Source organism: Leptidea sinapis, chromosome 19 (assembly GCF_905404315.1).
Source record: "Leptidea sinapis chromosome 19, ilLepSina1.1, whole genome shotgun sequence".
Taxonomy (NCBI): Eukaryota; Metazoa; Arthropoda; class Insecta; order Lepidoptera; family Pieridae; genus Leptidea; species Leptidea sinapis.
This window is the reverse complement of record NC_066283.1, coordinates 3925434-3951854: the sequence shown is the minus strand read 5'-3', so window position 1 is coordinate 3951854 and position 26421 is coordinate 3925434. Positions and strand designations below refer to the sequence as shown.

Below are 26421 nucleotides of genomic sequence, written 5' to 3'. Positions count from 1 at the left end.
TTGATATACGTTAGCACGACATTTAATATAGTTTACTATGGGAAAAACATATTTTTCTTAAAGTATACCTGAAACTTTGAAGTGAAGTTTTTAAGAAATTTCAAAAACGCTAGAATAAATATTTATTTATTTCTCATCAATTGCCTTAATACAAAGTTTCATAGTGTAGTTTGTAGAATATCGATGGTTCGTAGGCCGTACCAAATCCGATCTGTATTTATAGCTTAACTTTTGCAAGCAAGTTTTTGCCGCAACAAAATACCACAACCACCATCATTCAGTCCAATCAGGGGTGATAATTACTCCCATTGTGATTGTGTCTTCAGTAAGCAGCGGCCATCAATAAAATTAAAAACAAAACAAACAGGTCACTGGCCAGACAAGTAAAAGCCTTATTAGGTGGCCGTGTATATAAAACGAGAAGCGGTGATGTGACAGGTTAAAGGGTCGGTATTCGGTTAACGGTATTTAATCCGTTCAACTTAGTAATTATTATCAGCACATCACTATTTTATTGTAACGGATAGTAGTAAAATTTCAAGATTTTAAATGAGGTTGGCAGTTCAGCTATAAATTTCAGATCACATCAATCGCAGCGCGCTGACAGCCTGACTGATGTCAGAAAGCTAAGTATAAGCTCATACGGTTCCCGTTAGATACCGTACAGAACCCTGAAGATCAGGATTCTAGAGTTTCTTGCCACTTCTTCTCATTGAAGCCCAACCTTTTCCGAATATACAAAGAAAAAGTTTTGGGAAGGTTCCCCCCTCCCTAATTTGTAAATCGGGAGGGAAGAAAAGGAAACGCCTAAAATTCGGGTGTGGCACTCGCTGGCCGCTGCCGCGGCACGCTACGCTCGGCTTGTGCGTTGTGGTAACTGTTCTGACATAACCTAACCTTACCAACTTTTATAAATTAACCTACAATATGTACCTTATTAAACCATAATATTTTTTAACTCCTTATTCGTGCTACGGGATACTAAGTACTAACCATAATTTTGTTACAATATTTACTAATTAGAAATATCCATATTTTTTTGATTTATGATAAACACACGTTTTAAATTAATCACTAAACATTTATTAATTGACTAAGTATAACATTACCGAGAACATTTCGTCCGAATAATTAATCACAATTCGGATTCTCAGCGGCTATTTATATTCATAAATTAATAAGTGAAAACATCGACAACGGTTATCGATCCGAAACACAACACTACAGGAAGCCTTCCCTGTCATTTGTCAAGTTGACATTTGACATCAGTCAAACAGGTTCAGATGGTACCTGGCCCGTTTTTTGTTTTAAATTTCGATAAGTCGCACGAGGTTTTATGTTTCTTGATAATATTTCGGAAGTTTATCGGAGAAAATAACTTTCGATTTATCGTATTTATAATAATTCATGAATCAATTATAAGTAGAAGGGTTGAGTATATAAGAAATCACCCGATAAGTACCTGGTTTGGAAACTGTAATAATTACTAAAATTAACATAAATTTAAATATTTTTTTATTTAAATATAATTAAACAAAAACTCTTGGTTAACCATCAGTTAGTTTTGCTTTTGTTACGAAAAAAGTGCTAGGAACTCAACAATTGAGATTTACAGCAATTCATGATATTTTTAAACATTCTATCTACGATACTCACATAAAGCTATTTGGATTATCTTTAAATTGTTTTATAGAATTTTATGATTACAATATTAAGCTCTGTGTAATCAAAATCTACATTTTTCAGGAAGGTAAGATTCAATCAGCAAACGATTTTTGAAACCAGGGACGAGCAACCTTTGGATGATATTAATTTGTTATAAAAATATTCCAAAGAGAAGAACCCAAACAACACTATTCAAACTTATTTAAGTACCATAACGTACAAAATTTAAATATCTTGCGCAAGGCCTTTTATTGATGTAATGGAATTGTAAAAAAAGTATCCAATGCAAATAAACTTAGAACACAATAAAAAGCCTGAAGTAATTGTTGGCGTGTGTTAACAAAAATAACTAAAGATTTATTATAATAATGCCAATTATAGCCAGTTACGTCAGTTGGTGCTGGGTCTGCTGCTTTGACTGCCGAAGACAGCAAGCGTCGCATATAGAAATATGTCGGTCTCAGTGAGTCATACATTTTTGTGCCGTTTGGTGTCGTGACACATTTGCCTAGAATGTACGTAGTACTATCTTCGCGCCTCAATAAGGCTACTGGAAACCCAAGCGCAGGCAGCTATTCTCCGATCAGCCGAGCTATCCAACGCGGAAATGCTACCAGAATTTTTTTCTTGGTACGCTTCCACGTAATGATAGTTTTAATTTTATGTAATCATAGTATTGTGAATTTTATTTTAATGAAAATAAGGGACGAGACGAGCAGGTCGTTCAGCTGATGGTAATTGATACACCCTGCCCATTACAATGCAGTGCTCAGGATTCTTAAAAACCAAAAATTCTGAGCGGCACTACAACTGCGCTCATCACCTTGAGACGTAAGATGTTAAGTCTCATTTGCCCACTAATTTCACTAGCTACGGCGCCCTTCAGACCGAAACACAGGAATGTTTACACATTACTGCTTCACGGCAGAAATAATATAGTTATAAGATTTATATATTCAGTTGCGAAGTTAAGATACAACTGATAGCGCAATTCTTCAAAAGTTTAAACTCTCATTGGTTTACTTCAAGAGATAATATTATTATGATGATCATTAAGGCGACACTGAATGCCAGCGACCTTGAGCGATATGAGTTCACGGCAATGTAACAAAGCCAATATTTTCAAAATTCTTGCGTGGAAAACAGTTAATATGCTTACAATCCTCGCTATTCACTACTAACCTGAATAAATGAACCTACACAAAAAAGTACAAGCTATAAGAATAACTTTTCTGAGTCTAAATAAAATGCGTCACTCCATGCCAAAAAACTTGTTTAACTTCAAAGAAAAGTGGTAGTTCAAAAAGGCTCGGCAGTGTTAACTATAACCAACAGCAAGCATTAGCAACTTACAAATAAGACTTAAGGATATGTGTAACAGGATTAAGTAGTGTTCATATCTCGAAATGGTATACTTTCACCACAAAAATTGTCGAAAAACACCATGTTTTCGTGTTTTCTGCTTACTCTTCGCCTTAAGCATGTCAGAACACCAGAAGCGCCCCCATTTAAGCGCTTATATTTGTTGCCGTATAATTTATAATCTGTGTAATAATATGCTGTGTTGTTAAAACAAACAAATATCATTGTTTTGCCAGTAGCACGCAGCATCACATTGATAAATATCCAAAGAGATTGTTTCTTGCACCAATCATTCCTCATATCATAAGCTTGTGTCTTAACGAAACGTTAACAAGGATTCTTAACGCGCAATAAATATGGTCGCAAGTTGTATGCAGGGCTAACACGATGTAATTTATGATTCGCTCACTGAAGCTATTCTAAAGTTATTTGATAACATACAATCTCGATAATTTAGCCGAGCTTGTGACAGACTGCCTCTATAAGTCTAATATTACTGGGGAATTTTATCTGGACACCACTAGCAATGATCAACACATTTGTAAGGCCAATTCCCGCGGGTTTGTTTATCTGGAATTCGGTTAGTCAGCTTCTAACGGAACTATATACGTCTGACGAATTAATCGGAGTTTGCTCAGTATAACCCCAAATGTATAATATCCCCATACACCCATAAGGTCCGAAGTATAACCCCGTGCTATTTTATGGAGAAGTAGCGAAACCATGTCAAGTTAACGTATGGTTGACTTCAGCTGACAGTCACCAATTTGAATACCGCAGTTCTCAAAATGACGTCACTAAGTTAGCAGCTTGTCTCAATCTTAACGCTCGGAGAAAATACTTCGTATAACATAGATTATCTGCGAGTGAACATCCCGTACAATTTTATTTCTATGTATAGATATATGTACGAGATATCTGCGCATAGTAACGTAATCTTTTTTTTACAGGTAAAAAATGGCGGTCGTTAACACCGCAAGATCGTCGGCCGTTCGTGGAGGAAGCTGAGCGTCTACGCGTGATTCATATGACGGAACATCCGAACTACAAATACCGACCCCGTAGACGGAAGCAAAATAAAAACAGACCGAACCAGCCGGCGGCGCCCTGCAGCGCTCCGCCCTCTGCTTCAGCGGCATTAGGATCACCATATGCCACCAACACGGATTCTCCAGACACTCGTTTCTCTCACAACCCAGGAGCTGGTTTCTCCCCCTATCGGACATCCCCACTAGCTTCAGATTACCAAAGCCAGTTTAACGGTCACGTCCAAACACCTGAGTCATCTCCAGCTAGGTCACCGGAGCCCCAGGGTAGGCGAAGTGCATCTGCTGAAGCACCCCTTCCCACACCCGACGCTTCGCCCGTTGAGAATGAGAAAGAGAACTTCCAGTACGAAGATAGGCGAAGGGCTATCAATGCTCTCTCGGAATCTTACTCATACAAATTCAGGACGCCTGGTTCTTATTCTCCAGCCCCAGTCGCGGCTATGGGGATGGCTAATGGCATGTATGTGATGTGCGCGCAAAGATCTTTAGCCGAACAACCACCGATAGTGACTGGGACGTTCTTTCCCCCAGTAGCAACGTCTCAAGATCAGCAAGCTTTAGGAACTTCTGCTCCGCGCGTTTCATCAGCTCCAAGCGGTCCATTATCCTCAGAATACAACATCCAATACCATCCCTACGAGCAGTATGAGCACATTTACAAAACTGAGGACTCGTACGTTCATTACCCTGAACAGCCGAAGACAGAATACGATCCAAGCGGTACTTACTTCACAGAGGAACCGCCAAACCAAGGTCAGGAAAACGAGCAGGGTTTCATGCCGCGGCCAGAAATCAGAACCGGTTCACCTGAGTCTGATGTTGATGCGCGTGAGTTTGATAAGTATTTGGACTATGGCACAGAAAATGGAATGGAGCACCAGTATAGATACGAGCAGCAGCAGCAGTACAGGCAGTACTGCCCAGAATCGGCGCCTGCGCAGGAGTACTGCGAGAGGATGTACCAGTCGCCGTATGCATCAGTAATCGCTGCGACTCCACCCGCGGTACCGTACGTACCAGCTCCTCAAGGCTCTGATGTGAGGCCTGATGATGAATTCAGTGTCATTCTAGCTGGCGTCAGACAAACTTGTTACAGCAATTGACTAGGCGGCTATTATTTTAAATAAATAATTAAACCGTTATTTGTTATTTTTGAGCAGCAGAACTGGAATGAACAGCGTTTGTCTACAACAGTCCCACCACCACACCAAATACATCTAAAAACCATTTTAATGGATAAAATATGTGCCTGCGTACCCACAGAATATGAGACATTCCATCTTCAAGTCGCAAGGGCGGCCTAACACGCTATACCACGTTCTGTGGCGCTTTATGGCTCAAAACATATTGTGACTGGTATGACAGATGTCATTTCATAATTGTGCTAGTTCCGTCACTATCCCTCTAAAAATGTAATGGTGACTATTTCATGTAATTAAAAAAGATATTTTACCTTTTATAGATTGCATATCATTCACTTTACAAAGAATAAAAGCGATATAGAAGAATAACACAAACTATTTTACCTTACTCGTTACTATTCACTTCCGGCAAAAATTATAGCCAGGTAAATTAGTTCCGCTGCAAGCAAGTTTTAGGTATGTTGTTTGTTCCGTGCTTGTTTTTGAAAATTAATTTATAAATAGTCATTTTCAAGAAACTAGAGAATATTAAAACAATAACAACTATCAACACTTGCTTCTTAGCAGAAAAAAAAAACATAAAAATGACATTGACAGATATTGCTGTCATTGTTGTTTTTGAGTTAAATGCTTCATGTCTTCTTTATCGCTGAATACTTATACCCAAATGAATATTGTTCCTTCAATGAGAAAATGTTAAAGTATCTTGTTTTACAAATGTAAAACAAAGTAGAACTTTATATTATTGTTATTGTAATCAAGTTTTATGTGATATGTTATTGTAACATTCCATGTTAAGAACAAACTTTAATTTAAGAAGTTACAGATTTTTTACAAAGCTGTTTTACGTGAAACGGAAACGATAAAATGTGTGATTTTGAGATATTAAGTAAACATTTTGCCTTTTCCAAAGCGTGTAGTTTGCGTACTACCAGGCCTGTGAAGCCAAAAAGTGAATAAGTTTCAAAATACATAATACTTTCTTATTAAACTGTATAATCACTACGAATGCTCCAACTATTAATTTTGATTTAAAAATTATTTAATATTAAATATTTGGACCACGAAGTGCCTTGAATTATTAAAAAATAAATAATATAAATTGAAAATTATATTGTACAAGCTATTTATCCACAATTACGAATTATGCGATTATTCAATACATAATGTTATAAAATGATGTAAAATATTATCAAATGACAAATTTCACTAATGTATTTGCTGTTTCAAACGTTTTTGACTTATGAACTAAACTGAATTAGTGGATTTTATCGCGAATAATAGCATTAGAAACGAAACACCTGTGGGACCAAACTTAGAACGTGATTCAATCCTTTAATATCAGTTTTATAACAGTAAAATATATAACAGCGTGTATGTAAAAATATAAGTAATGTTATTGTTAAGTTTTGGCTCGATAGTGATTTAAATTTTATTTTTAAGTGTGTCCACCTACCTATTACTGCCAACCCTAAAATTAAGGACTTAAATATAAAATAATATTTGTACTATATATTCGGAGTTATATTATGGTTAATATTTAGAATATTTTTGTGAAATTTAAAGATTGGTTTCGTTATTTTACTATTAGGGTTGGTAGGCCCGAATAAGACAATAAAACTAATAATTATTATAATTGATGTTCCTATCAAAATTTGAAATTTTCATAAAAAATAAATCCAAAATTAGGAAGATGGTGCTTTTTTATACGATTAGATAATTTCCTACATTTAAAGTTATTTATTTGTACCTATGTATTAAAGTCTAGGTAGTTAAAAATGCGGTAGCATGTTCGTTCTTCCATCAGTGTGTTTCTATTCAGATGGAGCCGAACAAAAGAATATGCCAATCAGAACGCTTGTCAAAATACGTCATCTAATCCTGCTACGCGATTGGCCAATTCTCCGCTCCATTTCAATGGAACTTCACTAAGTCTGTAGATAACTTAGTCGTTAGTATTGTTTGTATAAAGTGTACGTGTTTAATGAAATATCTCATAGTTTATTTGTACTTAAATTACACTTACGCAATTATTTAGCTTTAGAGACACTGCGACTACTTATTGTAAGCAAAAGTTTATAAAATAATAAAATTATATTCGATATGCCTTCTTTTATTACCCAATAATTCCTCATTAAATACAATTTAATCGTCGTATACGTCTTGTTTATGGAAATAAGGGATGAGACGAGCAGGACGTTCAGCTGATGGTAATTGATACGCCCTACCCATTCGGTTTAAAGATCATTTATTCTCATTAAAACATTACAAACATTATCGTCAATGACTCGCATGTTCTAATTAGTCACGTATGCATCTCCCAGGCGGAAATAAGCAGAGAACTGCGTACACTCGACCGCAATAAAGGTCCTGGACCAGATAATATCAGTCCAATATTTCTTAAACACACACACGAGTCAATTTGTGTGCCACTAGAAATTATTTTTAACAAGTGCCTGTCAACAGGCTGTTTCCCCAGACTCTGGAAATCGGCCTACATTACACCCATTTTTAAATCTGGAGCAAGAAATGACATAGAAAACTATCGTCCCATTTCTAACCTCTCTACAATTCCCAAAGTACTAGAAAGGCTATTGCACCGTCATGTCCTCTCCAGCTTAAAAAATGTTATTATTGATCAACAACACGGTTTTGTTACCGGCAGATCAACTCTCACCAATCTTCTCGTATTTACCAACTTCATTTTCACCGGCTTAGATTGTAAAACACAAATAGACACTAGATACACAGACTTCCAGAAGGCTTTCGACAAGGTTGACCATGTATTACTCTTACAGAAGCTTTCTTTCAATGGCATTAAAGGTAACCTCTTGAGGTGGTTTGCGGCCTATCTGCAGGACCGCATTCAGTCGGTAATTGTTAATGGATATCATTCCTCTCCAGTTCGCGTGACATCCGGTGTACCGCAGGGCTCTATTCTTGGACCCTTGCTCTTCACTATTTTTATCAATGACATATCTCAGTGCTTTTCACATTGTCATTATTTACTTTACGCTGATGATTTAAAGCTGTACAAAACAGTTACTTGTCCATCTGACGCTGTCCGTATTCAGGAGGATCTTAACAGACTTGATGCATACTGCACACGTAATAAACTATACTTGGCATACAAAAAGTGTAAACATATCGTGTTCACCAGAAATAAAAATATTATCACGACTCATTTTCAGCTGGGCAATCAACAGCTGACGTCAGTTTCTACCATCAAAGATCTGGGTATTCATTTAGACCGCACACTAACCCTCGGCACCCATATAGACCATATTCTAAATAGCTCTCTTCGCATGCTAGGCTTTATTACACGTGTGTCCAAGCAATTTAAGGACAAGTGTACTTACACATATCTTTATAAGTCCCTCGTGCGACCCCAACTAGAATATACAAGCCCAATATGGAATCCTTTTTACTCGATCCACGAAAAAAGAGTCGAGACTGTTCAAAAAAAGTTCTTACGCACATTAAATTATCGTGTAAAAGGAAATAGAGCCCACTATAATGAATTGTTGCTTGAATACAACTTTCTTCAGCTATGTCAGCGCCGCACTATAACAGACTGTGTAACTTTAAAGAAAATATGTACTGGTGAGCTGACATCTTCTGAGCTCCTCAGTCTCGTAGGCTTTCACGTCCCAGCCAGGTCTCTCCGCACATGCATTACTTTTGAGCTATAGTCCCCAAGAACAAACATTGGGTTTCGCGCGCCATTACACAGAATGTGTAAATCTTACAACAATAGTTTTCTCGACATCGACATATTTTCGTGCTCCCCTGCTGTGTTCAGACACAGTTTAGAATTAAAATTAAAATCGTTTTTATCGTTGCCCCAAGTTTAGTTTTAATTAATTTCATTTGTCTACATCTTTTAAATTAGTTACTTCTGTGAATGTTTGCGTTTTGTGACTGTATACCTTTGATTTTTCTTTTTGTTATTATTGTATTTGTGAAACATGTGTTAGGACGCATCTACATTTATATTTTGTATCTCTTTCCTATATTGTTCAGTTCTTGTGATGTGTTTGTTATGTTTCCTTGTAATAATAAATAAATAAATAAATAAATTACAAAGTATCACTTACATGAGAACAATATTAATATATGAATCGGTATGATAAACATAGGTATAAAACTAAATATTACAACCATACCACTAACCCATTACAATGCAGTGCCGCTCAGGATTCTTGAAAAACCCCAAAAATTCTGAGCGGTACTACAACTGCACTCTTCACCTTGAGACATAAGATGTTAAGTCTCATTTGCCCATTAATTTCACTTGCTACGGCGCTCTTCAGACCGAAACATAGTAATGCTTACACATTACTGGTTCACGGCAGAAATCGGCGCCGTTGAGGTACCCATAATCTAGCTGGCATCCTGTGCAAAGGAGCCTCTCGTGTGAGGGCGGAAGTAGGGTGTCAGGTGCCCTATACCCTGGCACATCTTCTCCCAAGACATTCGGAGAGTCTTTGGGTATTATTGGGGTCGTCGCTACTTGCTCGGGTCACAACGGTATATATTTTTTTTAGTAGTTGTCGGACTATAGTTATTGTAGGACTATCAAGGCTTGGAACCTTTGTCAAGTTCAAATTTTTTTATTCAAAATATGATATAATATCACTTATTGAAAATCAAAAAGTACCAACCATTCCAAAAGGTATGCCTCAGACCTAAGAGAACGGGCGCAACAAACTCAGCAGGCTTATTTTTTAATGTAAAATCGTACAATAAAAGTTATTATTTAATAACCTGTGGGCGGTCGCTCCATTCCCAATCTGTGGTATCATTAAGAAAGTCATATATGTTATAGTTGCTTTTACCACAAAACCTATTTTAACAATTCTTTCGAAATTCGTAATACATTTGTTTTGAACATTTTCTGGGATCTTGTTGTAAAACCATATACATCGCCTCAGAAAAGACTAACTAACTCGACTTAGCCGATTTGTTTATTATAAGTTTATGTTTGTTCCTGGTGTTAATATTATGGTTATGACAGTTTCTAGCAAATTCACTTATGTGCCTATGTACATACATAACATTATCAAGAATATATTGAGAGGCAACTGTCGAGATATTTATTTCTTTAAATTCTGCTCTCAATGATTCTTTACGAACTAGGTTATAAATAGCGCGAGTAGCCCTTTTCTGCAGCACAAATATGGTATTGATATCGGCAGCATTGCCGCATAGCAATATACCATACGACATAATACTATGAAAATAACTAAAGTAAACAAGTCACGCCGTATCTACGTCAGTTAATTGTCTAATCTTTTTAACCACGTATGCTGCAGAACTAAGTCTATTAGCCAACCCTTCAATATAGAGGCCCCATTATAATTTGGAATCGAGAGTAATTTTCTAGTAATTTACCATCATTTAAACGTTTGGCTCATCTCGTCACTTTTTCTCATAGAAAAAAAAACCAGTAAACTACAAAACGTTGTTCCTGTACAATTAATATAAGGAGTTGCTCCTGAAAAACTCAAGCATATTGAGTTATACTTTTATTAAATATTAATTAAGAAAAAACATAGCAATAACCTAATACTAAATTCAATTCTACACTGAGGAGATAACAAATAATAATTACAAGCTCACAAAAGACTATAAAACATATTTTGTTCGAGCAAAATAACTGAGCTAGAAAATTTATTGAAGTAGGCTATATTTTGCGGAAATCTATAATATAGGCAAGACTCAGAGAGAGTCTCGTGTGTTTGGCGAGTCAACATTTCCTGAGGATGCCTCGTGTAGAGGTGAAACACGTGTCGAATTGTTTGAAGACAAATATTGGCGCAATGAACACTCAAGAAAACTCAAAGCATTTGTATAAATAACAAAGATTCAAAATTGCCGTCGAAGATCGAAACAACTTTGTACATAAATAAAGTGATTTAACGTGTTGTTTGATAAATTAAAAAAAATGGTAGTTGTAGAGACTGTCGATAGAAGTGATAACTTAGAACCATTAGTGGTTAAAACGTAGTATCCCTTAGCACCAATTTGGATGTAAAAAATATTGTAGTTGATTTTCAAGAAAATACATTTCATTTCACTGTTTTTCATACAATTTATGGCTGTATGGGCTTAAACCCTTTGCCTGTCCAAATATTTTACCAAGAAACCAAAATCATTTCTTGACAGTTTCTGGCCTCCCGCCGCGATGTCAGTTGTGTTTATTTACGTTATTTATCATTGTAATCGTGGACTAAAGCTCTATCAACTACAATATTTTTTACCTCCTAATTCATGCTAAGAGATACTAAGTCCAACCCCCATTAGTATGAAAATTTGAAATTTGGTAATGTTCTAAAGTAGTTATAAAAGTAAAGTAAGAAATAAATAATTTTTAATATCAATTTATTTTTAAAACAATTAATTTTCAATAATGTGAATCAAACAAAAACACAATTTCAACAATGCACAGTATACCTAGTCTTGCCATAAATACATAAATATAAAACAATTTAAAATTAAAAAAAGCTTACTTCGAAGTGGACTCCGATGGCTGTAATACAGTCCTTTAAACGTTGAGGCCAGTTATCAATAGAAGCACGCACTTCTTCACATTTCCATGGGAAAATTCTTCACTGCCAATCGTACGGATTATTTTAGGGACTCTAAATTACCATAAATCATAATCCAGGACCTAGACGACGGCCAGTCTTCAGCTCTGATGAAGTCCGAAACGTTCGTTTCCGAATAGTGCCCACGTTTCTCTCTGTCGACTAATTGGGAAGCTTCTTTATAGCTTTGAGAATAAATACGGTGATTTTGTTTGTTAAAATTGTAAAAATTTTCTCATCCGTAAACAAAATTTTTGTGTAACTTCCCTTTGCGTACCGCTTCAGTAGTTTTTTCGATTTTTTTTTATTTTTTTTAAATTATCTGTTAAAAATGACCAGTACGTCTCTTTTAGGCTGCATGTCCTAAGTCATCTTTTAAAATACGCGACATGGTTGTACGTGCTATTTTCTTCTCCTGAGATAAAATCTCTTGCTTTCGGACAGGATTTCTTCGAATTCTTCCCCTTTCTGGTTTGACCACCTTTTCCTTGCGAACACTACGTGGACGGCCAGATCTTTTTTGTGTCACATACAGAGGAGGTCTCACTGAACCTATTAATAGTCAGGTACACAAACATTTTACTAATTTACTAATACCAAGCGTATGGAGTTTTAAAAATTGCATTTGGCTCCATACCTCGTTAGTGTTATGCAATCATAGCGATTCGGTTCTCTTTAAAACCCCACTTCATTTTAATATCGCAAAATATTGTACAATGTATTGGCGCCAAAATTCAATGAACAATCAAATAAAAATGACAGGTTCCAAAATCAAATGTAATGTTTTGTTTATTTTTAATTGTAACAGAATTTATGGCCAGATTAAGTATATAAATTGAGCTTTTCACTAAATCCATTCAATTTCACTTATATGATATACACAGCACTAATGTTGCACAATACGTCAGCTGTATAGCTACAGATATATAAGCATTTCGGTGACGCGAACTCACGAGATTTCACTCAATTTATAATTATTTTTTATTATTAAGTTATCGCGTGCGCCTGTCATCAGCATGTCAGTGAAGTGAACCCATAAAATTTTCGTCTACCGAAAAGTGCCCAACGCCGGTTAAAGAAGTATTCACTTTAAAAATGTTTTACAACACGATGGATTGCATAATTCAATAAGTCATAAGCCTTATTAAATACCCTTAAGCTTTGAATGCCAATGAACTAACTGAGCCAACAACTATTCCTCAAAATTGAAAGATTGTTTGTGCCTATCTTTAAGGCGACACTAAATGCCAGCGACCTTGAGCAATATAAGTTCACGGCTGCCGGCCCCCCATCTATGTAACAAAGCCAATATTTTCAAAATTCTTCGGTGGAAAACAGTTTATATGCTTACAATCTTCGTTATTCAATACTAATCTGAATAAATGAACCTACACAAAAAAGGACAAGCTATAAGAATAACTTTTCTGAGAGAAGTACCAAAAAAATGCGTCACGCCATGCCAAAAAACTTGTTGAACTTTAAAGAAAAGTGGTAGTTCAAAAAGGCTCGGCAGTGTTAACTATAACCAACAGCAAGCATAAGCAACCCACACATAAGACTTAAGGATATGTGTAACAGGATTAAATAGTGTTCATAGCTCGTAATGCTATACTTTCACCACAAAACTTGCCTAGCGTTGTACTAACAACGCTCTGAAAACTCTCACGGACGAAGTACAATTGTCATAACAACCTATGTATTTGAAGAATCTGAGGAGATACAAGTTACTTCAGTCAGAAACCTAAAGCACAAATCAGAAATAGCATTGTCCGCCAAATATTGTTCCCCTAGTACAGTGGTCGGCAAAGTGCGGCGCCAGAGCCGCATGTGGCTCTTTAGCTCATCAAGTGCGGCTCTGGCACAATAGTAGCTTTAAAATACAATTGCTGGATTCAAAAATCAAGGAGATATGGTGCTCTAAATTCGGACGTCTTTGTGTTGAATCGGAAATATTGGAGACGGAAAAGTGTGATCTTAGTTCACAACACAAATGGTTTGCTTTGAATGACTTGCAGAAGGAAGACATGATCATTTTCAACGCTGGGAATTGACTCTTACTATCTATCAGCTGAAAAAGTTGTTTCCTGTTCTTTCCCTTTCTTTTACAATCTTTATCAAGCATGAACATTATCAAGAGTTAACTGAGATGTCGTCTTATTGATGTGAATTTGGAGTCATGCTTACCTAAATTTAAAAAACACAACATACAAACCTGACTGACTCATACCTTCCAAGGAAATGCAAACGCATTTAGTTGTATTTAGTGTACTACTTATTTAGTGAAATAAAAAATTACTAAGCATGCAGATTTTGCTCCCGATTTTTTTTATTGTTGTAATGTTCATAATTGCCTAATAAGTTTGCCGACCACTACCATAACACACGACCACACAACGAATGACTAATTACCATTTCATTATATTAGTGAAAAGCATAAAGCTATTCATTATAATGTTAAGTTAACGAAAATTTAGAAACTATATTGACACGTTTCAATGAGAATATTATATTCGGTAATATGACAGAAACTAAATACATACAGTTTGCTAATTATAAAACTCAATACAGAGTGATCGAACTATGTATTAAAAAGACAAACAATTTAAAAATTTTAGGCTTAATATCGTGGCAGGAAAAATAAATATATTTGTTTTCGCTTTGAGAAGGCTCAGACAAACTGTAATATTTAATGCTTCACTTACTACATACCACGGTTATATTGCTTAATACTGTGGGGTAATTCAACAAATATTTCAAATGTTTTCTGGCACAAAAAAGTATACAAAGCTCTTTACAATGTGAGTCCTCTAGAACCGTGTAGACCACTACTCAAAAAGTATCACCTGTTAATGCTTTGTATATTAGAAATCAGTATGTTTATTAAAAAAACATGGCGAACTTTCCAAAGCAGCAAAGGACCATTCTATATTAGACTTAAGATCTCAACTTTCCTTTTGATGTCACACTGTAGAACGGAGCTTAATCAAAATAACGCAAATGTTATGTGTCTTCCAGAAAATATTAGAGAATAATTCCATTTCATTTACTGTAATTGTCACTTAGATTTTAGATCATATGATATTGTCGAAAACTAATATTCATCATCTCATCAGTTAGCACCACTCAAATTACCAAAGCGTCCATGAAGCAGCCAATCTTGAAAACTTAAGCCATGAGAGTGTGTGTTTACTTATGTATGCACGCAATAAGTTATACTTCTTTGGCCTAACGAAGCAAAAAGCAGTAAAATGATTCATTCCTCGTGCTTTTCTACGTTTTTAGAAAGAACAATTTTGTAAAAATATTGCATCCTTAACAATTAATTATTAAAACATGAACACGGCTGTATGGGCTTGAACCCTTTGCCTGTCTGAATGGACGAAGAAACCAAAAAAAAAAAGAAATGACGCAAACGTCAGAAAATTTTAAGAACCAACTTCAACCTGTTACTTTTGTTTTTCATAACGCGCCAAAAGAAGTATAACTTCAAAAACTTAATGTAATAGTCACTTACATACATACATATACAACGATACGCAATTGAAACCATTGCCATAATTCACAAATACCAAATACTTAAAACATTATAGGACTCAAATTCAAATAAAATTAAGTATTAGTTAATAATTTATTCTCGCGACCGCTCGCCTGTAATTATGAGGCCGACTTACCCGCCCCTACGCCATTGATGCATCGATACATTGTACAAAATAAAAATATTTACAACTTTATTTGGCTTCGGGTATTATGCAGTGCGATTTAAATTTGCACGGATATTTTTGATTTTAGTGCTATATTTGCGGCATTAAAAGCTTATATTTTATATCTTTAAACGAGCAATTCTTGTAGATAAATATATATATAATCTGAATCTCGGAAACGGCTCCAACGATTTTAATGAAATTAGTATACAGGTAGTTTCGGCGGCGAGAAATCGATCTAGCTATGTTTCAATTTGAAAAAATGTAGTTTTATCCGTGTTTTAATGAGAAACTGGTACAATAACATTAGAAAACAATGGTAAATTTCGCCACTATATACAAGAATATAATAGCTCAGATTGGACATTGGGTGATTCGGAAGCAGAAGACCCTGGTTCGAATCCAGATGTCTCATAGTTTCTTTTTGTTCATGTTTTGTACCTTCGTAAAAATCTGACCAAGACTCGGTCGTCCAGGTCGTTCTATTATTATTATAAACTTAGCATAAAGTTATATCTGAGAATAAACCAAGAATATACAAAATTAGTATTTGCTATACGATTGGTTTATTCCGAAGTATAACGTTTCCCGCGTTTATTTGCAAGTCTGCTTGACATTTGTAAAAACTTGAGAATTATCAGTGTATTGACATCACTGACCTCTATATACCACTGGACTGGCGGCTGTCAAAGTGCTTTTGTGCCTGTTTGATATTCGCCATTTTGGCGCTGTTGGCCATTTAGCTAGAGTCTGCGGTGCTAAAATTATAGAAGACAACCTAAGCAAACATCGATAGATGTTGGGAAACTACAAAAAAAAATGTGTACTCTATTACATTGATTTTTGAAGTATAAATAACACGGAAAACGCACGAAATTAATTCAAAATGCAAAAATACTTCAGAGTATTCTACGTTCCTATGCAGCCATTTACATTATACGTCAAAATTAGTTCTCTGGACACTCGCAAACCCGCGTCTCTTACCAACTGAGTAAACCGTCCGAGTGACGCATTGACCATAAATCTTGGTATCTTCAACTCTCAGGTTTAGGTTTAGATAACTTTTTAATTGTCACATTTCCAAATACAATTCTTTATATTTGTACAGAACAATGTCTGTCGGGTCAGTTAGCACCACTCCTCACACAATTACTAAAACAGCCAATAAAGCAGCCAATCTTGAATTTAACCATGATAAAACTTGTAACTATGATAAATCATGAACTGAACAAACTGTTTTATGATTCCATGATCATTCAAATATTTGTAATTGTACTGTGTATCCTAAAGTTGAAATAGATGTGTAATTAAAGGTAAATTTTAAACAAGAAAAAGTGTGTGCGTGCAATATTTATACGCGATTGAAATTAAAACTATTTGATTCATTAGCTATTTTTGTGTTTTCACGTAAACGCTGATGATACAACCTAAAACTTTGAGCAGGTTTGGCATTTTTAGAAGAATAACTTCTTGCGTGCGTATATATAAGTACCTACGGTATACACAAACTTTTTTTTTGCAAACGACAACTGTAAAAGGAGCATTAACATTCGAGCTATTTCCCACCTGAGCTTTGCGAAATACTCACAAGAAAATAAGTTGAAGTACAAAGGAGAACGACCTCGTAAATCATTTATCCATGGCACCGCACCACACTTTATAGCACGTAGAATGCGAGAAACTGGGCAGTGATTCAATACATTTATTTCGTTTGGCTCAGGTGTGGTAACCTTGGCTCTGAATGAACTTTTTGACTGCCCGAAGGTAAACTGTTCAGCCGTTGAACGTTAGCCGAAGGATTCACTGTAGAAGCCAGAATATTTGGTTGTCACTTAATTATGCTGTTAATTTTTTATGTCTGTCATCAGATCAAAAAGCTAGTCACTTGGTGTTAGGTTTTTTTTATGACAATAAGGGACGAGATCAGCAGGACGTTCAGCTGATGGTAATTGATACGCCCTACCCATTACAATGCAGTGCCGTTCAGGATTCTTTAAAAGCCCCCAAAATTCTGAGCGGCACTACAATTGCGCTCGTCACCTTGAAACCATTTTTACACATTACTACATCACGGCAGAAATAGGCGCCGTTGTGGTACCCATTTACGAGGAATATTCCATATTCGGATTAAGACATCCAACTCACCTTTTGCTTCCATACTGTAGAACAGCGCTTCATCAAATTAACGCAAATGTTATGTGTATAAATGTGTTTATCTATCTTCCAAAAATTTTAGTGAGTTGCCTGAAACTATAATGCATAAAATAGATAAAAAGTGTGCTGCTAAAAATGCTTTTATAGTTTATATTTATATATATTTATTTATTTATATAGTATTTTAAAGTAATTATTTAAGAGTGGTCCCTTCGACAAACGTATGTTTTTTTATCATAAACATATTATAGTTTTATAAGATGTGTTAATTAAATTTAATATTGACACACTTGCATAAATTATCTTGCCCCAAACTACGCATAGCCTGTATGTACTATGGGTGCAAGACAACGATATATTTAATACAATATACTTACTTAAACATACATAAATAGTTATAAACATACATGACTCGGAAACAAACATTCATACTCGACATATAAATGATTGCACCTACCGAGATTCGAACCCGGGACCTCTAGCTCAGAAGTCAGGGTCATTAACCAGTCGAATTGTGCTGTACTTTACTTATTTTTAAGAACTATCTTGAAATAAATAAATTTCATTTCATGGATTAATATCTTACGACTGCGTACCTGAGTCATATGTTATGCATATTACAGTGAGAGAAACATGATCCTACATTTTGTTATCAAGAGGAGGAAAATACATTTACGTATTTAGGCACCGAAACGGGGCCCATATGACTCGAGTGTCCGCGCAAGCGGTTAGCGGACACCATCTACCGACTAAAAACCTCCTCTATGCTGTTAGCCCTGAAGGCTTTTACAGCGACATAGGAGGTGGGCCGTGGAGGCCGCAAAGACTACGCAACAACAGTCGCGGGGCGTCTCTTAAGGAGACACGATCCTCGGACCGGCTGTGTGCTTGTGGGAAGGAGAATTGATCCTACAGAATATTGTGACTGTGTGTATCTTCTTCTTCTTCTTCATACGGGCGCTTTCCGCAACTCAACGTCATATGCGCCTATTTTGCGTGCGAGGGTGGTAGAGGCTACTCCAACCAGCCAAGCTCCTCCAAGAAGTCACCCAACTTCTTAACGTCTCGGAAGACTACCCGAAGAGCGCCTGGTGACCCCAGGTGCTTCGCCCTGTAGTTTGCCACCCACTGCATTCCAGCAGAACGTGAGCGGCTGTTTCCTCTGTCCCCAGGCAACCGACTGTGTGTATTAGGAATACGGTCGTAAAGTACAATCCCGAATTTACAGGATTTACATATTTTGTTATCGTACTTATTAATAACACAATAACAACCTCTAGTCCCAAATAGTTGTCAACTCCTTAATTTGAATTTTTATGTTGTATAAAATTCTTTATCTTCGAGTCTCAAGAGGCTAAAATCAAAACGACTTAAATAGTAATCTTTTAATTATTAGTTAAATAATAAACATCTTACGAACATACGCGACATAGATGTTGTATTCGTATCCCGAGATAAAATCTTGTCTCTTGAGACAGGATTTCTTCAAATTATCTCTTCGACTGCTTTGCCATGTAAATACTACGTGGACCGCCAAACATTTTCTGTCACAAACAGAGAATGCTTCATTGTATCTATCAAAAACATGGGAAGCGACGAGCGGGACGTTCAGCTGTTGGTAATTGATACCATTACAATGCAGTGCCGCTCTGAATTTTTGAAAAACCCAAAAATTCTGAGCTTAAATTTGCCCAGTAATTTCACTAGCTACGACGCCCTTCAGACCGAAACACAGTACTTAATGCTTACACATTAATGCTTCACGGCAGAAATAGGCGCTGTTGTGGTACTCATAATCTAGCCGGCATCCGGTGTAAAAGAGCCTCCCACTGTTATTTAGTGCAAGTCAGATTATAGTCCAAAAGTTACTTGAAAATTATATTCAAATGTGTCATTCAATAACATTAAACTTGCAACCATTCGTCCCAGCTATTTCTATCATTTAAATTTTAAATAGTCACATATCCCTTTAGATTTTTTAGCTACAACCTAAGAGTTGAACAAGAACTACCAAGATTTACGGTCGATGCGTCACTCGGACGGTTAGATCAGTTGGTAAGAGCGCTCGGAGGAACCCGAGAGGCGCGGTCTCGAGTCCCGCATAGTCCATGAAATTCGGTACAAATTAAATTGGTATATTTAATCCCAGAAGTCATCACTTTAAAAAATCACAAACTGTTTAGGCCTTGGCTGTTAATAATGTTCTTAATTGGTAATATTTTAGTATAATTTGGGAGAGTATTATAAAATATAATACAATTAATCAATAAACATAAGCGTCATATAACATATTTTCTGATTTTAATTTATGATTAAAATCCTTTGTTTATGAGAAGAATTGACGAGACGAGCAGGATTTTTATCTTATACTCTCATGTGAGTCTGGTCATCTTGAGACATAAGGTGTTAATTCTATTAGCCTTAACACATGATCGGTACGGCTCGGATTTGGTACGGCTGATCTGGAATCATCGGCCGCGGTACCATATTTGCTTCGAAATATTATTATTATTACCGTCCGGGTCGTACCGAGTACGACGCCGGACCAAGTGATGCGAGGCGCCCACCAGACCATCCGGTGGTGCGGCCGTACGATTGTGATTTCACTAGCTACGGCGCCCTACAAACCGAAACACATATATTACCTATCCTTTATTGCTTTACGACAGAAAAACTCGCCGCAGTGGTGCCCATCTAATATTCATCCTGTACTAAGCCTCCTTACTATTCTTCTTCTTCTTGGTCGGATTACTCTTGTCAGAGCAGTCGTGGTCACGTCGAACGACGAACGATTCTACGCCAGTTATCCCTGCATGTTGCTTCTCTGGCACATGTGTTAAGGGCAGTGTTGGTTAGGGCTTTGATCTTGTTTGTTGTTTCCAAGGTACTCGCACATTCGTCTCCAACACCCCATTTCTAATTGACCCATTTTTTGACTGTCCATGTTCCGTCTCCACCCACATAGTATGGGAAACACTAAAGATCTCACTAACTGGACTTTAGTAGCTTTGGTGATATTCTTGTCCCGCCATATCCTCGCCAACTTCTGCATTGCAGATCTGGTAGAATAGCAATTCGCCTTTTAATTTCGTCTTCCGAGCCACCAGTATTATCGACAAGTGATCCTAAGTATATGTAAGACTGTACAACCTCACAATTAGCAATCTTGACATTATCTGGTGCATTATTTTGACTTCGATCGAAAATCATCATTTTTGTTTTATGAAGATTTATTATAAGGCCATACTGAAGGCTCGATACGATCTAATAATTCAGCAATATTTTCCTTACTTGTCGCTATTAACGTGGTGTCGTCGGCATATCGGAGATGTTCAGTCTTCTAGAGCTATCCTCATAATGTGCTCCGTATAAATATTGACCAGAAGAGGCGACAAAATGCAGCCCTGCCTGACTCCTGCAGAAGGACGAAGCGGGTGGGACGTGACATTATCCACATTGACTGAAGCGAAACCATGTTCATAAAGGGCTCTGAGGATATGCACCAAGTGCTTGGGCACTCACATCACTATTCTTGTTAAGTTTTACTGAAATACAGTAAAGTCAACCAAACTTAATTTTAACTTACAAATATTATCAACTGTATTTTTCTCAGTGTCTTCAAAGCCGTGCTTTACTAGATTACGCATACCTATGACTTTCTGATACACAGACCTAAAGCGAATCCAAGTATGGACTTGAAGTTCTCGTTAGTGTAAAATGTATATCTACAGCAACTTTTCAAAATTTCTTCCAATATTTGACCCATTATACCATATTTTAGTTAGTGATTGTTTATTTTGTTTATTATGCAGTTCCAAATAGATAATAGCACCAGTTTTCACACAAAAATTAATTAAATTTCATTTATCTTGTAACCGTTGTTTAGACAAAAACTGTTTGACTCGCTACGGTAGAACTGCCAGTGAACGCCTGAGTTCCCCAAGGCTGTGTGTTACTTCCTACATTGTTTCTTCTGCAAATCAATCATTATTATGCAGATTATTAACATCTTGACTGTTGCTTCTTAATCTCATAACCATAATGTTAACACCGGGAACGGAGACATAAACTTATAATGCCTACTACTCGGCTAATTCATCTCTTGTGGGGCGATGTATATGATTTTACAACAAGATCCCAGAAAATGTTCAAAACAAAAGTATTACGATATTCAAAAGAATTGTTAAGAAACGTTTGTGTGGTAAAGGCTACTATAACATAAATGAGTTTCTTAGTTATGCCACAGATTGGGAATGGAGCGAGCGCCCTCAGGCTATTAAATAATAAGTTAAATTGTACAATATTACTTTGAAAACATATTTTTTAATGAAAAAAAAAAACCCGCTTGAGTTTGTGGCGCCCATTCATCTCAGAATGGGTGGTAGTTTTTGACTTTCAATAAGTGATGTCACATCCTATTTTGAATAAATTTATTTGAATTTATGGTACTGGTGAGGCCATATACCCCGGCATTGCAAGTCGTCGACCAGTGCCGGAAGAATCTTCTATCAAGTCCTCTATTGAGAATGTGTCGGAATGGGGTAAAATGAACATTATTCAACACGGAAAGGTTCAAGTTTGCGCATATACTAAAAAAACAGTCGTCATATTACCGCTTTTCGATAATATTCCCATTAGTGTACCGCCTAGTATCTCAATACTGGGTCCTGAAATCTGGAGTGATTACCAATTTTACGTTCATCTGAAAGGCAAAGCCAAATTGGCTTCGAAGTATTTAGATAGACCACGGCAAAACTTCAAGCCAGCCCAATAACTAGCACTTTAGAAAGTCCTACTAATAAACGCAATGTAGAGTTACTCCAAGTTTAAAATTACTTCTCCCTGTCATGTAATTCTGTAGTGACAAAGGTAAGATAAAGATAGAAAATATTGAATTTGTAATAATAATAACTTTACTTCGCATTTATTCATGACACAGTTGGAGTATTGCTAACATCTTATTCCTGATTTAGTGCACTTTAATGTCGCATTTAAGGCGAAGGGTAAACAGAAAACACGCAAACAAGGTGTTTTTAGGCAAGTTTTGTGGTGAAAATATAGCATTTGGAGCTATGAACACTACTTTATCATGTTACGCATACCCTTAAGTCTTACTTGTAGGTTGCTAATGCTTATTGTTGGGCAAAGTAAGCACTCCAGTGCTATTATGAACTACCAATTTTCTTTGAAGTTAAACAAGTTTTTTCTCGGCATCATGCATTTGTTTAGTATACTACTATCATAAAAGTTGTTCTTATAGATTTTACTTTTTTATGTAGGTACATTTATTCAGATTAGTAATCAATAATGAGGATTGTCAGCAATTAAACAGTTTGCGCCTGTTAAAATGTTAAATTTTCGACGCAATAATTTTGAAATTATTAGCTTAGTTTTATAGAAGCCGTGGACTCATATCGCTCAAGGTCGCCGGCATTTAGTGTCGCCTTAAGGCAGAGCTTCTCGAACTATCATGGGATCAGTGCTCTGTCAACGGCTAGATTTCTTGGCGGTTGCGTAGAAACGTCGCCTTATTAAATGCCTTCTACAATCTACCACGGGGAGTGTTCCATAGATCTTTTTGACATACCGATGATTTTCACCATGGCACCACACGCTATATACATATCCAAGTTTGTACTAACATTCATCACAATAAGAGAGCTGGTCTTGCTATATATCAGCTATAAAGACAGTCTGTCAAAGAAAAAATTTAAGAAATAAATATTATAAATGTTCATTGTCAATACATTTATGAAAATTTTATATACGTTCACAAAAATCGTCACCGTTTTGCTCTTAATAGTGATTTTCATTATTATAACACTAGAAATAAGAGATTGCTTGTAACTAATTCTAGTAGGCTTTATAACATACATAATAGCTTTAAGGGTAAATGTATACACTTTTATAATAAAGTCCCAGCCACTGTTCAGGAATTATCTATAAATAAATTTAAATGTTTTATTAAAAAAATGGCTGTCGTAAATCCTACTACTCCACAACTGAATACCTAAGTGATCGGACAGCCTGGGACTAGATTATGATTATTTTATAGCAATAGCAATGACAGTACAATATAGTATATTTCATTACACAGAGTGCAAAAAAAGAATGCTGGAGAGTTTCTTGCGCCGCCTCTTCTCTCTCAGAGCCGTGAAGCAGTAATGTGTTAATATTATAGTGTTTCGGTCAGAAGGGCGCCGTAGGTAGTGAAATTACTGGGCAAATGAGACTTAACATGTTATGTCTCAAGGTGACGAGCGCAATTGTAGTGCCGCTCAGATTTTTTGGGTTATTCAAGAATTCTGAGCGGCACTGCAGTGTAATGGGCAGAGAGTATCAATTACCATCAGCTGAGAGTCGCTCGTCTCATCCCTTATTGTCATAAAAATAATTGTCTTTCACAGTCTTGCTGTTCCGTTATCAGACTGCGAATGATATGTCCATATGTATAGAACATCACTGACTGGAACACAAAGTCTAATGAAAATCGTTAGCAAATTAAGTCCAGGGTAATATTGTAAATGGGCAACATCGGAGTATGCAAAGTATTGGTAATAAATGTATCGGCGCTATCTTCAAAGAGGCATCTCCTCTTTGGTCGCTCGCCGTCTGCCAACTCGCCGACTCGCCGATGTCGTACTACGCGAACATAAGCCTCGACGTACACTTAAAGATAAGATTTAATCAGGATTTATTCCACACTATGATATGCATGGCAAGAAGTTTCTCGTAAAACGGGTGGTTATTGAATGCAGAACGTCAACATGGTTCTGGTGGAAATTCGTATTTTCACCTAATGTCCTGTCGTGGAATTCGGATTTTGGTCGCTGGTATCAACCTGAAAAACTCCTCTGAGCACTCCCTGCGCTAGAAGATGCAGAGGGAACCCACATCTATACGCAACGCCAAAGAATCAAGCCCATCACAGATGAATTGATCGTCAAAGATTCGAGCCGCTCTTCTTTGAATGCGGTGGAATAGAAGAAGCTGGTACTGGGGAGAACCCGCCAGAGGTGAGAACAGTAATTTGAGGAATTTGCTGAATTTGCGCGTTATATAGTTGTAGGTGTTGGCTTGAAGTGAAGTACTGACTCGCTTTATTGAGTACACAAAGCGTTTTAGAAGACAATTCGGCCTTATATTCCAAGTGACTATGATAGGCTGTGGCAGTTAGGAGAGTGATCTTGGATAGAAGAGATACGACAAAGGAAGATATTTTAGCGTTATGGTTATATATTTTATAGTAAATTCTCTAATGAAACATTAATAATTAGTCGTAATTTATTTTTCTCTGCACTAACCAACTTTATACTTACTTAGAGGTATTTCGTGAGTATTGCATAATAGGTAGATTAATATCCTTTTTTGTTATTTAGTTGAGTTTCCTTTATAAGCTGTGAACGGGTGCTACTTGTGGTGGCTTGATGTTCCAAGGGACAGAAACTCTTCATCATGTTTTTAAAATTAAAGCTATTTAATTTATTTAATTAAATTACATATTATATTATTTTTTGAATATTACTTTATTCATGTCGAGAAAAATTCTACATGAATAAGGTAATTCGCTTGATACAATTTATGCACGTAGTGCCCAGATTATTTATACTAGGTAGACTGTGACAGCTGTGAAAACGTCGGAAAATATAACGCTGAACTGTTAACCTCTATTTTCAGCAAAAGTAACAAACAAACTGAGTGACGTATCGCGAGTGTAATACATAGCCGTCATGCACACTATAGTAATGAAACTGACCTGTCTTTATGCGTTGCCTATCAGGAAGAGGCTCTATATAGACGCATAAATTATCTAAGATGTAGCTAATAACAAAGTAGTATAAAGATTAAGCAGGTCTGGCAGATCTTACTTAGCCACTGAAGTGATAGTTTTATATTGAAGAAAGAATGAAAATGTATTCTTAGATTATTTATATGTCTACATAGACTGTGAAAACGCCAAAAAAAATTGAAGTAGACTGTTTACCTCTATTTTGAGCAATGGACGCATACTAACACAAACTGACATATTATAAATCGCAAGTGTAAGTCGTAGCTTGTGACACACTCTAAAGTAATAAACCTGGCCTGTTTTCATCGGTTGTCTAGCAGCAAGAGTCTCTATCTAGACGTATAAATGATCTAAATATAGATCCAGTATTTTAACGAAAGAAATCTTGTCACTGATATTAACTATACCTTGTGCTGTTGTAATCATAATCGCATGTATAGTATAGCTTTGTAACGGCTACAAGCTTTACACCACCTTGAATATTTATCGAACTACTGGTCACCATTACGGGTTCCAGCTCTGCCATTTTTCTTTCATTTAACTCTTGGCAGCGCTGTCTTCTGTTGGCATATGCCACTGTCTTCAATTGAGATGATGTTTTATTTGCGCTATCCGATGTTAAATAATACTGGAGTGAGATTGTAATTCAACTTTACTTATGGTTTTGGAAGTGAATGACGCTAGGGGATAGGGTTGACACTCGTACTCAATTCCGTCATAAATTAATCTTGGCGAAAAGTAATATCTGCAAACATAAATACCTAATTCCATAGATAACAGTTGAATAATTATTTACTTATATACGAACGCATGATTTTTTAGCCGTTGAAATAACGATATGATCTAAGGTATGGAAATGCATTTAGGCCTATAGTAATAAAAGGAGATCCATACTTTTGTTCGATTATACTGCAAAAACTACTGAACCCATCGGAATAATACTGTAAGATGCAGCGAGATTTGAAGAAG

General features: G+C 36.3%; 2 protein-coding genes and 1 long non-coding RNA gene across 3 annotated transcripts in view; 2 read left to right on the top strand and 1 right to left on the bottom strand.

The window, feature by feature from the left end:
* Positions 1-7322, top strand: part of LOC126969901 (transcription factor Sox-17-alpha-A) — a 173178-nt gene extending 165856 nt beyond the window's left edge. Inside the window, exon 4 of the mRNA XM_050815522.1 lies at positions 3978-7322. Within this exon, the coding sequence (XP_050671479.1) occupies positions 3978-5179 (1202 nt within the window). The 3' untranslated portion in view covers positions 5180-7322. The remainder of the gene's footprint in view (positions 1-3977) is intronic.
* Positions 1-26421, bottom strand: part of LOC126969917 (uncharacterized) — a 433182-nt gene that overhangs the window by 318771 nt on the left and 87990 nt on the right. The window lies entirely within an intron of this gene.
* LOC126969963 (uncharacterized) overlaps positions 1-26421 on the top strand; it is a 271229-nt gene that overhangs the window by 175919 nt on the left and 68889 nt on the right. The gene's annotated exons all lie outside the window — the stretch shown is intronic.